At 39.9% G+C, this 15,410-nt stretch overlaps 1 protein-coding gene across 1 annotated transcript in view; it reads right to left on the bottom strand.

Annotated features, from left to right (window-relative positions):
- Positions 1-15,410, bottom strand: part of GALNT5 (polypeptide N-acetylgalactosaminyltransferase 5) — a 47,289-nt gene that overhangs the window by 17,630 nt on the left and 14,249 nt on the right. Inside the window, exons 2-3 of the mRNA XM_001491135.5 lie at positions 9,898-10,064; positions 8,083-8,202 (exon numbers count right to left, since the gene is read on the bottom strand). Of these exons, the coding sequence (XP_001491185.2) occupies positions 8,083-8,202; positions 9,898-10,064 (287 nt within the window). The remainder of the gene's footprint in view (positions 1-8,082; positions 8,203-9,897; positions 10,065-15,410) is intronic.

Raw genomic sequence — 15,410 nt, 5'->3', positions numbered from 1 at the left:
ATTCTAAGTTTGACCTTAGGAATGATGAAGAGGAAAAATCTCTCCACAACATAGTGGTGAAAAGAAATTAAGGTGGAGGACTCAGCAAGACATCGAGGACGAGGTGTGTTAAAAGGGTCACAGGGGAGGGGAGAGGGAATAGGGAGTTGTTTAATGGATAAAGAGTTTTACTTTTGCAAGATGAAAAGAGTTCTGGAGATTGATTGCACAACAGTGTGAATGTTCTTCAGAGTACTGAACTGTACACTTAAAAAATGGGTATGATGGTGAATTTTTTGTTATATATATTTTATCAAAATTAAACGAGTTACAGGAGGAAAAAAAAAAAAGGAAAATTGGAGGCCAGAAATACTTATTAAGTATTCCTTTTTTTTTTTATTAGGTGTGTGAGGTAACACTCTCTCCCCAATGAAAATCTCAGTAGCATCTACATTGTTCCAAGTGATTTTATACAAGTAAATTTTGTGTGTGTGTGTGTGTGAGAGAGAGAGAGAGAGAGAGAGATTAATAATAACCGAAGGAATCTGAACCCTGGCCAAAATCTTATGTGTGATCTTTCAGGCCCAACCATAGACCGTAGACAATTGCGAAGACTTACCTGGCAGGCCTCATGCGGGAAAGCTGCTCTCCCCTCCAGGCTTCGTTGGCAGCCAATACACTGCAGACTCTGAAGGGAGTTGCTGTCAAGGCCTCAGGTCCTCCCTGCCCTTGGGCTGGACGTGCTTTTACCACATAGCTGCGTTCCTAGCCCAGCTTCCTCCATTTGAAAGCCCCTCTCAGGCTAAGATCTCTGCCTCTCCTTATGGAGCTGGGTGGATCTTCAGGACATTTTTCTCCACTCTGACTCAGTATTCAGTACTTTCCCACATCTTCTCCCTTTCCCTCATCCTGGCCCCCTGGGGCCATAAAACAGGAGCGGACTCCTCAGGCAGTGAGATGATCCTCGTCTCGGCTCTGATCCACCAGCCCATTTTTCTGTGGAACGGTGGAACACTGGGGGAGTCAGAGCTTTCTTCTGTTTTGCTTCTTACTTATACGATTGCAGGAAGTTATTAAAGACTTGACTGTTATTTTCTTTTTGGCTCATTGTTTTAATTGACAACTCTGACACCTGGCTGTTCTTGTCACCTCCTGACAAATCTATGATAACATCAATTATCTTCAATTACTCCATGCCAGACACTGTTCTAAGCATTCCACACGGTCATCTTATTTAATCCTTACAACAAACCTGAAGTATAGGTCTAATTTTTATTCCCATTTAAGAGATAAGAGATATCGGTCTAAGTTTTATTTCCATTTAAGAGGAACAAAGGACTTAAGCAACTTTTCCAAGGTTGTACAGCTAAATGGGAGGCTGGTATTAGGAAACAGTTCATTCAATTGTTCATGTCTCGGTGGGGGGGGGGGGGGGGGGAGCCAGAAAGAGGCAGAGCTATGAGTATGAGAATGCTTAAAGTAAAAGCAGAAGATAGCAGCAGTCAAAGAACAAGGTGAAATTAGATATGTGGATGACAGATTACGATCCACTGAGATCTGTAAGCAACCTCTGAATTAACGGAATTCAGCATCTTATTAATTATCCGATCAACAATGGAAGTTTTGCATGAAAGTAAAGGGACTGATCTTAGCCAAGGTCTTAGCCAGGATGGGGGTTGTTCTTAAGAAGTCTCTTTAGATGCAACCAGGCTGTGCTACGCAGAGGTCACCTCCCACCCCAGTCCCCTAGTCTGGGAGACAGCAGTTACATCTCCTGATCATGGGGGAGTCCTAGTTTCAGTGAATTATAGCTTGTTTGATAATGGAAGGTCATTTTCTCCTAAGGGTGTCCTCTTACACAGCCCTCTTTCTGTTGTGGGAAGGTTTGCAGGGGTCATCAAGGTGTGAAGGATATGTGAGCATGGTCTGCCAAGGTCCCACTTGGCTAGTGGTCTAGTTTCTTTCACCACTCCTACTCCTGGTCCATTCAGACTCAAGAGTTTACAGAGCAGAGTCTGCTAGACTCTGTCGCTATTCCCATAGCAGGCTTGTAGGGTCAAAGGGGCCTGGATCAATTTCCTCAGTCTCCAGGGCAGCAGGATGGGTCCCCAAACTTGCATTCACTTCCCACCTGGCCCACATCCCCAAAAAGGTTCTCATTCACTTGCAGCCAGGACCAAAGGGAAGCAGCATCTGTCCAACACATAGGCTGGAATTCTATATTGTTTTATTTTGGGAGAGAAGAGAATCTTCGCATGTATGAATGTCATTGCTCCACTTTCAGACATTTTGTTTGTAAGTAAGATCTCAGAAATCAGAACAGGGAGCTGTCTGTGTAGCTGACTCTGGATGGGATTTCTGATTGTTCTGGATACTGTATGTGGACATTTTACACACTGTTCCTGACCCTGAGAGGCTGAGAGGGATGTGAAATGAACACAGGATTGAAGTCACACAGAACTACCTTCATCCCAGCTTCCTTTCTCTTAGCCTCACTGGATAAGTTACTTTTAACCTCTTTGAGCCTTACCTTATGGGGATATTTCTAGGATCTACCTAATACCTAAATTCCTAATAAATGGCAAGTATTGTATACTGTTTTTCAATGAGTGTTTAAGTTATGGCTCAGAATAATTAACTCAATCTTGATTGCCACATGGCAAGTTTTTCTGTTTCATTAGAGTAGGTCCAATAATGCTGGACTGTTTGCAATGGGTTTCATTGTGGCTTATTTATTTATTTCTATTTTGGTCAACTCAGAGCAGCTTAATGTGTCAAACAGCTTTGGCTTCTTTTTGAACATGGACCCCCGCGTATATTTAGCTGACCAGGTTGGGATATTGCTGCCAGCACCAATTAATGCTGGAGTGTTGTGTTTAGGGTTCCTTGAGACATGTGCACCTGGCTCGCCACTTACTTTTACATAATGATTTATAAGTGAGGCTAAGGAAACCACCTGTTTTATCTGCAGCAGAAACAAATTGTAGAAATTCACAGAAGGACTGTTGCTCTTCAGGAGACCTCAGAGTTGGCCAGGAGCTAGATGTCACTTCTCGTCCATGTACTTAAAGTTAGCCAACTGATTTTTTGTAATGCTCACAGCAATGTCAAGTATTTTGCTAAATGCCATGTCATGAAGGAAATGAGAATCTGATCTCTACTCTGACTCTCTGGAATGTACGTACTGTTGAACCTGCCCAACTTCGGGCTCCTCTTGACAGAGCAGCAATTCACTCAGTGCATTCAATATTAGCATGAGATCCAGGTGGTCGGCTTATTCCTGTGGATCTCAATGACCTCATCTCTTTTTACTTCTGTTGCCTTCATATTGGGACTTTCCCTAGAGATCCATTGACCTTGGCTTACCCTTCAAATTTTGAAATTCTACCTGGCCTCTCTAACTCCTCATTCCCAGTAAACAACTGATTGGACCTGATCTTTTTGTCTGAATCAGATTCAGATGAAGAACTGTCACGCCCTAGAACCTGAATGCACAGTGGACATTGCTAGTGGTCAGAGAGTTACTGTTTTGTCCTTATTATCTTGTAGAAGACTTTTTAGACTTTCAGAGAGCCTAATAATGCTATCCTAAGGGTAAATCTTTAGGGAACAATAGCTGTCAAGGCCTGTCAGATCCTGGGTTCAGATTCTTATCTTTGATTTCTTTGTTTGGCTAAGGCATTCTACAGCAAATTTCTGCCCTGATACCTTTGCTGATTTCTGTACAGAGATCCTTTAGGCCCAGAGAGTCTCCTACTAGGCTCTACTCATGAGGACTGGGGAATGCCCAGGGGAACTTTAGAAGGATTACCCAGGCTGGTCAGCCCCGCTCAGTGATGATCCCTGAATTATATCCTTGGCTAAAGCTGGTACAGGATCCTGAATCCCTTTGAATTCCCAACAGGGGTTGAGCACACTTCAGGGCAGCTGGGTGTGTCCTTAGGCAAGACTGTTATTAATCTCATCGAGATAGCCCTTTCTGCTTCTTTCCAAACTCAGGCACTGGACCTCCACCAATGCTGCTCAAAGTGTGGGCCATAGACCCTGCTGTCTACAGGGAGGTACGAACAGAAACTGAGAACATATGTTTTAAAACTTTATAGCAGTTTGCCAAAGTAACTTATTGTCTATTTCATATATGTGCATATATAACATCATTATATATATTATATACACACATATACATATGTATATGTTGTACATAGTAAAATTACGTATTTATATACATAGATATACGCAAATATAATTATGCATATATTTATGTGTTATGCATATATCTATTCATAAATCTATGGATCTCTAGGGAAGGTCCCAATATGAAGGCAACAGAAGTAAAAAGAGATGGGGTCATTGAGGTCCACAGGAATAAGCCAACCACCTGGATCTCATGCTAATATTGAATGGACTGAGTGAATTATTGCTCTGTCAAGAGGAGCCCGAAGTTGGGCAGGTTCAGTAGTACATACATTCCAGAGAGTCAGAGTAGAGATCAGATTCTCATTTCCTTCATGACACGGCATTTAGCAACATACTGTTTTTTTTTTTTGAGGAAGATCAGCCCTGAGCTAACTGCTGCGAATCCTCCTCTTTTAGCTGAGGAAGACTGGCCCTGAGCTAACATCCATGCCCATCTTCCTCTACTTTATATGTAGGACGCCTACCACAGCATGGCGTGCCAACTTGTACCATGTCCGCACCCAGGATCTGAACCAGCGAATCCTAGGCCACTGAAGCAGAACATGTGCACTTAACCACTGCGCCACCGGGCTGGCCCCAAGCAAAAAACTTGACATTGCTGTGAGCATTACAAAATCATAGATATTTGCATAAATATAAACATAATTACATATATGCATAATGTAAACATAATTATAAAATTATGTATATATTTATATACATAGATATATGCAAATATAATTATGCATATATCTATGATATTTATGCATATATCTCTATTTTTTCCCAATTCTCTTTTAGATAATTTATTTTTATTATAATTTACAAAGCATAGGTCTACAAAAATTTGGAAATTAGAAAAAAAGTTCTTCTATGAGAAGCAACTCTTCACTACATAGTGGCGAGCAACTAAGATGCGCTTAGCTGGGGCTTTCCACACTAAGAGTTGTGACTCTTTAGCGAGTCATTAAAACAGCTGAGTAGGATTGGCCAGAATCTAAAAAATAAATAGAGTAGAAAAGAAGATAGTAGAATTCATGGCACACGTTATTTCTTGAAATGTTGACGGTAGTTTTTCGTGTAACCTATACATGGATGGGGTTGTGAAGTAAAATTTATTTCTTAACATGGGTCATGGTCAAAATAGTTTGAAAATTACTCAGCTAAAACTGAACTAATGTGCTCAAGGGTGTTAATGAATGACTGAGACACAAATATACATTTCTGCATTTGGATTTACTAAATTCAAAGAAATCATTTTACGGTTGTAACCAAAAATGCTGAAGCAGACCAATTAGGCGACTCTTTGATCAAGTTCATTGCACTCCATCTGAACACAGCCTCCCATGTTGTCTACCAGTTTAGACTGTTCTAGAGATCATTAACAGCGTGCTTTGTGTTCCACGCCGGCAGAGAGAAATTTTTTAAGAAGCACTTTTTTGGTTCTGTGCTTATCAGCTTTCTCTACATGGAGTCTAATTTTCATCTCAGACCTACCTGGACGAAATCTGAACTCAATTGCAATCCCAAACCTGTTCCTCTGCTTATGGCCCCACCACCCATCAAATCATTCAGATTCCAATCCTAAGCTTCTTTTTTGATTTTTCCCATTGTTATTCTCTTCACATCTAATCTGATGGTAACTCTTGTAGGCTCCATGTCCACAATACATTCTGAATCTGACCACTCCCTCCACGTGCCCTGGCACCTTCCCAGTGCCTGGACAGTTACAGTATCCTCCTAATTGGTCTCCCTACTTCCTCTCTCATCTCCCTAATATCTGTTCTCTATGAGGTGGCCAGAGTGAGCTTTTAAAATGAAGTTAGACACTTTTATTCTTCTCTTTAATGTCCTTCACTGGCTTCACATTATACCAAGAATAATGCCTGCACTTCTTAAATGATGCATAGAACTTTACAAAAGCCTGCCTTTACCTTTCTCTCCAAATGAACCTCCTACCACTCTCTCCATGATCGGCACCAATTAGCCATAATAAACTTCTTTCTTTAACTTGAATATACAGAGCGTGTTTCTGCATCAGGACATTTGCAATTCTTGTTCCATTTGCCTGGGAATATTCTTCACTCAGATCTCAGTCCAAAAGTTACCTACTTGGACTATTTCTTCACTATCCTATTTTTTGTACAGGGAAGTAAAACTCAAGTGAGCAGATAATTCACCATCAGAACATGCTTGAATCCAAGCTGGTGGAGGTCTGCAAAGCCATGGCCTATGGTGGCAGAGTGGCGGCTAAATGTCTAGAGGCAGCAAAATGTAGTAGATAAGAGGCAGATTCTGGAGTCAAGGTTTCTGTGTTCCAATCTTGGCTCTATCTATACTAACTGAGAGAAAATGGGCAAGTACTAACCTCACTGTGCCTCCATATCTTCATCTGTAAAATGAGGAAAATGATCATATCTATTTCATAGAGTTATTACGAGGATTAAATCAATTAGTATAGAAAGTGTTTAGAATGATGTCTGATATATAAGTTCAACTATTATTATGGGGTCCTTCCATAGTAAGACGTGTAAATAAACCAAAATGTTTGATGTTATTTTTAGAACGCTCATGAACTGAAAAGATTTGCCTTCCCCGTTCACCCACCAACATCCACACGTTAAAAAGAGGTGAGAAAAAAAAAGCCTGTTGCTCTTTGGGAAGACAGAAGGGGCTAGAGGAAGAGCAGACAGGTCAGGGAAGAGAAAATTCAAAAATTCTGAAGTCCTCAAATACTGATGAGGTCAGGTCAAAAAGGCACATGGTTGCAGGGGCTTCTGCTGGTCAAATTTGAGACAATCTGAGCACTAAAAAAGTAATGCTGATAATATACACATTGAATTTTTTAAAAATAAATCCATAGTGATGGGGGCATGAGAGGGAAGGAGGAAGGAGGGAGAGAGAGACAAAGGGGAGGGAGAGGAGAGAGAAGGAGGGTGTGAGAGAGAGAGGGAAAGAGAGAGGGAGAGAGAGATTTCTTCTTTACGAGGGAAGTCAGCTAATAAAAGAAGGAATGATAGAATTAGAAAAACAATTTTGCAGCCCTCACTGTAAAAACTGATTCAAGCGATGATCATCAATGGATGCTAAACCATTGGGTAAAATGTTGTAAGGAAAGCGGAATATTCTTGTGGATCAAAATATCACCCCACAAATTATTCTTACCCCCAAAAGAAAGATGTAGCGGTCAACATCTTAACCAAGTGCTCAAAATTAGTATCACCAATGGTGGGACAAGCTGACATCACGTACCTCTTGATTTGAAGCAATAAGAAGTACATTATTCCTATCACATATGTAGTAGAATTCTATATAGTATTTACGCAAAAACATTTGTCCTGAATGTGATACGGGGAAACAGTGAGGAAATTTCAGAACATGGTCAATTGCACAAAAGAAACGGCCTAAACTTTTCAAAAAAACCCCAAGTCAATGGCCACTAAACAATGTGTGTGGAGTTGACTATTCTAGATTGAGAGACTAAGGAGACCAAACAACCAGATGCAGTGCACGAAACTTAATTAGATCTCAAATTTCAAAAGAAAGAAGCAGCTATAAAAAACATTTTGGAAATAATGAGGAAATTTCAAAAGAGCATATACTGGATGATATTTAGATATGAAAGTTATGCTTATATAAGAGAATGTCTCTATTCTTCAGAGTTGCTTACTGAGGTACTTAAGGGTGTAGTGTCATGATGTCTGTAAATTCCTTTTCAAAAGTTCAGAAAAAAAAGTGTGTGTCTATAAACATGTGTCTGTGTATGTGTGTGTTAAAGTACATATTGCAAGAATTTAAAACTCGCAGAATGAAATGACGGATACATGGGGGTTCACTGTACTATTATTTCAAATCTGCTGTATGTTGAAAAAAAATTTAAATGAAAACAAAAATGTAAACACAACAAAAAAATTAGCAGCTTCTTACCTGTTGCATTCTGCGCTCCCGCCAGCCTGGCTCTTATTAAGCCGTGTCTCTCTTTGAGGCGAAGAATCCGAACTTTTGGAAACTGAGACATGTATTTATCCAAATTATCTTTCAGGTAGTCTGTATCCAAGTAAGGATAGACAAGATAACACTTTAATTAGCTAGGTCTGGATAATACCAGAAGCAATGACTCCTCAACGTCAAATTCCAAAAGCTATGACAATTACTACAGTCACTAAATTTTATCCCTTGGGCTGTGATTTTATTTTCTGACATCATTTTTCTTGGATGGATTTTTGTCTGGGTTCAACACTCTAAGCTGTCTGTTTTCTTAAATCCCAAATCCTTCTTTTCAGTGTTGCCAAGTTATACAGAGGAGGGCTCATCTTTTCTGAGTATTTGTCAGGACAGGGGCACATTTACCTTGAAATAAATGAAGCTCAGGTTTCTGCACAAACTTTCCAGATTGCGAGGTCTTCTTCCAAGACCCAGGGAAGAGGCTAAGCATTGTATGCAAATTGAAAAATTTGCCAAAGAAAGATATTGCAACTGCAATTGGGTAAGACCACTGTGACTTCCTGTGGTGACATCCACTCTGTCATATGTTCCCTCTCTTGCTGGAGGCATGAGGGAGGCAAAGAGGGGTCCAGCTAAAGGAACCTTGTTGGGGTTTTATGGGGTATATTTATGTAGCTTGCAGTCCCTTCTATGTATAGTTAAGCTACTGACAGGTATCCCAGATAGAAGGGGATTCCAGGGACCCTTCTGCTGTTCATTTTCCTGCTAATTTTGTGTTCTTTTTCTTAAAGAGGACCCTGAAAACCATGTAAGCTTCAGGTCCCAGGAAATCTGGATCTGCCATTCATAAAGGGACTATTACCTGCTTGGTAACTATATACTATTTCTGTTTATGCTTTCAAGGCCATTTCTTAAAGTTTTCAACTAGTTTTCCTTAGACGTCTCACTGCTCCTGGAGCTCAGGGTGATTGGTTGGGACACTGAGGCTGAGGAAACTGGCCCATGTCATTGTGGTCATGATCAAAGCTCAACGGTTCTGTTATGGTTGTTCTCTCTGCTATTTTCTGAAATTTTCTGAAGTGCGTTGCATTTGAGGAATTAGTAATGTGGCGGTGATGGGACCTCTGGTGGTCATGGAACTACTTGCATACACAAATTATTCGACAACCCAAAGAGAGATTCTTCACTGTAATAAACAAAAACAAACATAAAGATCATGGTGGATTCTGCCTTTGAGCTCTGTTGGAACCTCATCTCTCCAGTCCCATTGGCAATTTGTCTTCCTGACACTTAACTGAACACACAATATGCTTTGCTCTTGAGGACGAAGCCATAGGCTTTCCATTTCTTGGTTTTCCATAGACTCTAACTCTTACTTTAATTATTACCGGTAGGAAAGGCATCCCATTAATTGTGGGGTATTTGCTTATTAGATAAAAAAAAGTACTAGACATAAAAAGAATATTTGTGTAATTGCAGAGAACATCTTCTGGTCTCTGGAACTTCAAAGTGCCCATCTCCAAGGAGCTGCAGTTAGAAAATCACTCCTCCATTGCAGAGAAGTCGCAGCTGAAGGGAAGTCTGAGGCAGCTAACCTAACAGAGCCTGATGATAGTTAGAGCTGACTTTCTGTATCCCATAGATGCTTGGAGTCAGGCCTCTAAGGTACCACATGAAACAATGATCTGGCATTTGTAAAATGTTTATACTTTGTTAAGTTACTCTATAATTTTGCCCTCCATCCAAACTACTATTGCCTCATATCAAGCTATGATTTTCCAGGAGTGATTTTCTTACCTTTGGTGCTGAAGTCATCCACCAACAGAATCTCCTTGATGAGGTGTGGAGGAGAGCGATTGAGGACGCTATGAACAGACCTCAGGAGAGTGGACCACACTTCGTCCACAAAGCACATGATGACACTGGTGGTTGGGAGGTTATTGTGAACTAGCTGTTCTGCACACCTGGGCCAGAACACAAGCAGAGTACAAGCAATGTGCTAACAAGATCCACAAGATGGTTTTAAAAGTCACAGAGTGTGATTGTATGTATACACATATACACTCACATGGTCTGTTCATCTGTCTGTGTTTTTGTCTGTATGTCTATATATTTATTTATCCATCCATCCAGTCGTCTGTCTATCCATCCATCCATCCATCCATTTATCTATATCAGTGATGATTTTATCATCTGCTTTTTCTTGGGGAGGGGAATAAGCAAAATGAAAGAGCAGAGGAAGAATAGCCAGTTACAGTAGTTGCTATAAAAGGACTAGCAAGGCAAGACACGAGAACTTCCTGTGGAGGCATCACGCTGTGGTGGAAAGGATGTGGGCTTTGCAGGTGGTTAGACGCCATTTTAAATCCCACGACCGCTATTTCTCAGATCTTTATCCATTGATACCTTACTTAATCTCTTTGTATCTCAGTTTCCTCATCAGTAAAATGAGGTAATGATTCTTATTTAAGAAAGTTTAACAACCTAGTGAGAATGTACATAAAATGTCTAGCACAGTTTCTGGCACAGGAATTCACCAAATGGGAGCTATTGTTAACCTAATTAGATCATATACCACAAGAGAACATTCTGACTTATTTAATGTTACTAAGTAGTTTATGAATGCCTTTCCAACTGGCCTTCTGCCAAATGGCAAAGGAAACGTTCTTTCTCCCACTCTGCCTGTAAAGGTGTTTATGGAAATGTATATACATTAGGTGTGTATTTATGCCAAATGATTCACCATTTCAGCTACCCTATCTCTGCTACAGAGTAGCCACAGTTGCAATTATGTTCTGGCACAGAAATGAGAACAAGGCTACAGTGGGAGTTGGGATTCACGTGGGTTGTAATTGCTCTTGGGTTTTTTCCATACCCTGCAGTGCAGACCGCCTCACTGCTGGCATTTTTCCATCTCCCACCTGTGCTCCTCTTCAGGGAATGGTGCCCGGTGGAACCTGGCAAGGACTATTTGTCCTCCCTTAAGACAGCTACTGTTAGCAATGCAATTATTAAATTATGATGAGCATCAATAAATATTGTAGGCACTCTGCATTATTTCAATTCAAACCTCAAACCAATAGCATCTCCTCCTCTTTTTATAGATGAATAATTGAAATCATGGGGAGACTAGTCCGTGATTATACTGTTAGTAAATGGTGGAGTTGGGATTCAAACTCTGGTTTAGTCTGGCTCCAGAAATAACCATTTAAGAAGTCCTAAGTCCACAAGAATAAAAGCAGCTGGCAGCAGATGTAACATTTTGTGGGGGCAGGCACTTCTGCCAGATAATATAGCTACACTTTGCTTAGTCTGTAACTAAGAAGTAGATAAGAGTAAAAGCCATAGTAAAACCGTATTTGCATAGCACTTTACAGTTGGTAAAGTACTATTATGTACATGACTAAATTCAATCTTTATAACAACTGCTTGAGATACATATCATTATAATCTTTTTCCAGTAGAGGAAACCGAAGCTCAAGAAGTTAAATGACTCGCCCAACACATCATTTGCCCAGAAAGAACGTACATGGAAATGTGAACAAATATTTTTCATTTCACTGCACTATGCTGATTTTCTCGTGCTAAGGGGATGGGTTTTGGAATCAGAGAGAGATGTGGTCGAATATCAGTTCCCCTAGTTAATGGTTTGGATAAAGTATAGAACTTTGGATAAAGTATATAACTTCTTTGAACCTCAATTTGCCAAGTACAAAACAGAGATTGAGTCTACTTGTAAGATTAAATGCAAATATTATATAAAACTCACCTAGAATATATCTGACATACAGCAGGTACTTAAGAAAAGGTAGGGGAATCTAGCTATGGTTTGTGATTTCAATGGGTTCTTGAAATGGTTGGTTACTATAATAACCCATGAAACCTTAGAAAAACATACATATCCAGTCCCCAGCCCCAGAAAATCAGTTCAGGAGGTCTGAATAGGCTCTGAGAAACTTTCTCTTAAAAAGCAAACAAACAAAACAAAAATACAACCAACCAATAAAAGACACACAAGTTGTTGAGAGGCCAGTTTGGGAACTTGAGCTCTAACACAAAGTGGATTTATTTGCCTTGTCCTTTGTGGCTAATCTTAAAAAAATAAATTGAGGGCTGATAGGAGCATGTCCCGAATCTTCAAGTGATGTAAAATAACACATTTGGTCAGGTATCTTGATGTAGTGATTAGGTATCTAAAGTCAACATAAACTAGCAGGCAGCCTAAATTTGTCTGGTTCTACACCAAGGATCCATGCATTGGCATCTCTGAATAAAATGAGACATTCCTGACTTCACTTAAGGGCTGCATTAATTTCTTGTGGCCGTTCTAACAAATTACCAAAAATTTTGCTCAATGGTTCCTTCCTCAGTTTATCGCTTTCCTCTCACATTTTACTATAACAGAAAGAAAATAACAGGCCACACCTTCAACACTTAGCTTGGAATTCTCCTCAGCTAAATATCCAAGCTCATTGCTTGTTCTCCTTTCCACAGAACTGTAGGATACAATTTAGCCAAGCTTTCTGCCACTACGTTGCACAGATCACCTTTCTTCCAGTTCTCAATGAAACATTACACATTTCCTTCTGAGCCCTCACAAGAAGCACTTAGAATGCTCATAGTTCTACCAGCATTCTGTTCAGGACAATATATGTACGCTTATGGATGATAGGAGCTTCCTTTACGGTGCTCCTCATCTCCTTCTAAACCTCATCATCAGCATCTTCAACGTTCGTATTTCCACCAACCATTTCTTCAAGGCCATCTAGGCTTTGCCTGTCATACTTCTCAAAATTTTTCTAGCCTCTACCCATTATCCAATTCTTTGGACATTATTTGGATAATACTTCACATTTTTAGGTATTTGTTACAGCTGCACTCCAGTTCCTGATTCCAAAATCTACATTAGTTTCCTGTGGCTTCCATAACAAAGCACTACAAACTGCATGGCTTAAAACAGAAGAAACATATTCTTTCACAGTTCTAGAGGCCAGAAGTCTGAAACCAAGGTGTCAGGAAGGCCATACTGCCTCCAGGGCCTCTAGGGGAACTTCTGTTTCTTGCCTTTTCCAGCTTCTGCTGGCCTTCCTTGACTTGTGGCTGCATCACTCCAGTCTCTGTCTCTGCCTTCACGTTGTGGGGGACTGGAATTGGCCACCCCAAGATATGTCTTTTAGGCATGAGGATTATTTTGGGCTCGTTACTTTTAAAGACTGCAGACATGAGAGAGACTGTAAAATGTAGAAGTTACCCTTTGTAAAGAGACATTTACATTTGTAAAGGAAATCTCCATCTGTAAAGGTGTCTCCCTCTCTGTACCAGGAAGGAGGGGGATGACCTTGTCTCTAGAAACTCTTATCAATGCGGAAGGCAAGGACTTCAATCTGCATAATAACCTTACTCTTGTTTACTGTGCTTTTCTGGTAACCTCCTATAACTGACTCCCTCCACCCCCAACATCCTCCTTTGCCTTTAGCTGAAGAGGGTATTTAAGATGAGAACCTCTGCCATTTTGGCAAGTTGCTCAGTTTTCCCGAGTCTCTGCCAAGTATACATGTTATAAAGCTTTGTTTAATTTTCTCCTGTTCTTCTGTCTCCTGAGTTTTAATTCGTAGCCGAGCCAGAATGACCCAGAGTGGCTGGAGGAAATGCCTTCCTCCCCTACAACATCACCTTCTCTTCGGTGTCTCTGTGTGAAAATTCCTTCTGGCTCTTTTTTATAAGGATATATATCATTGAATTTAGGGCTTACCTAGATAATTTAGGATAAACTCTTTCTCTCAAGCTCTTTAACTTAATCAAATCTTTTGCCATGTAAGGTAATATTCACAGGTTATTGAGATTAGAAGCAAATATAGCTTTGGGGGGCCATTTCTTTCAGCCTGCCACAAGGGCCTAATAAGTTAAAGTAAGAAATACACTTTTGGTGATAGATTAAAATTAGACTTTTGGTGGTGAATACGATGTAGTCTATACAGAAGCCAAAATATAATGATGTACACCTGAAATTTATACAATGTTATAAACCAATGTGAATTCAATAAAATAATTCTAAAAAAAAAGAAATATACTTCTTGAGAGAGAGAGATGACACATCTGTTATTTCTTTGAATGGGTGAGTGACATCCTTGCCCCTCAGGAAAAGGTAGGTTTGCTTTGAATTAAGAGACTTATTAAAGTAAGGGAATAATTTTTTTTTTTTTTTTTTACTATATTTATGGCTTCTTTGAAGTTTAGGAATTTATGCATTGAAGACCATGGAAGTGTTAATTGGTGTTAGCAAATTATGAATTATAATATTAAAATTCAATTATAGAAAAGAAAAATAATTAGAAAAAGAGAGGACAAAATAAGAATGGAGGGATTTCCAAGCATTAAATAGAATATTGTAGTATTTGATGGCATAATTACTGACAATCCAACAATTGAAGGACAATTTTGGTATTAGACAAACTTTAAACTCTGGAATTTTTTTCGCAATGCAAAAATGTCTCTAATGTGAGAATTCACTTCTCAGCATCTCTGGTGATGAACATCAAGGACCAGAAGTGAGGAGACTAAAGTTTGCCAAGAGGAAATGAGTGGGGATAGAGTACAATGGATTAAAGAGTAAAGGGTTGATGAGAGAGTGCAAGCTATTTTGTACACTAGTTTGGGAGGAAACCTGGAGAAGAAAGAGAGAAGATAACCATGTGGGATGCAGGGCAAATTTGTCATCCTTGTTCCCTCTCCCTTTCCTGAGAAGGAAGGAACAGAATCATATTTATGGGCTTCAGGGAAGGTACAAATAGAGTTGAGAGTTAAAAGAATCAGTGATTGATAGGATTATTGGTGGAGCAAGGTCTCTCTCCTTGCATTAATCAACCTTACAGTGGCAGTTGACTCAATTGATAAGTCTTGACTCCTTGAGTCACTCTCCTTTTTTTCCTCTGTCCTGTAAACAATACCTTCTCCTGGTTTTCACCATTACTCACTGGCTTTTACTCCTTAGTCTCCTTCTTATCTCTTTCCTCCTCTTCTTATCTCTAAACAGAAGATTCTCAGAGCTGAGTCCTAGGCTTTGCTTTCTTCTATGTACTATCTCACTGTATGATCTCATCTATGCCCACAGCTTTGAGTCTTATAGCCTCCAATTTACATCCAAGTCAGACTTCTCCTCTGAATTCCAAACTCACATATCCAAGCAACTACCTGATATCTCCTCTAGATATTGCATGGGCATCTTACACATGAGCATTTGAAACAGATGTCTTGATTTCACCCTATCCAATCCAATCAGTCCTCTGCATTTTTCCTCTTAATTAATGGTA

This window comes from Equus caballus, chromosome 18, assembly GCF_041296265.1.
Source record: "Equus caballus isolate H_3958 breed thoroughbred chromosome 18, TB-T2T, whole genome shotgun sequence".
Classification (NCBI taxonomy): domain Eukaryota; kingdom Metazoa; phylum Chordata; class Mammalia; order Perissodactyla; family Equidae; genus Equus; species Equus caballus.
Note: the sequence above shows the minus strand (reverse complement) of the source record. Positions and strands in the feature narration are given on the sequence as shown.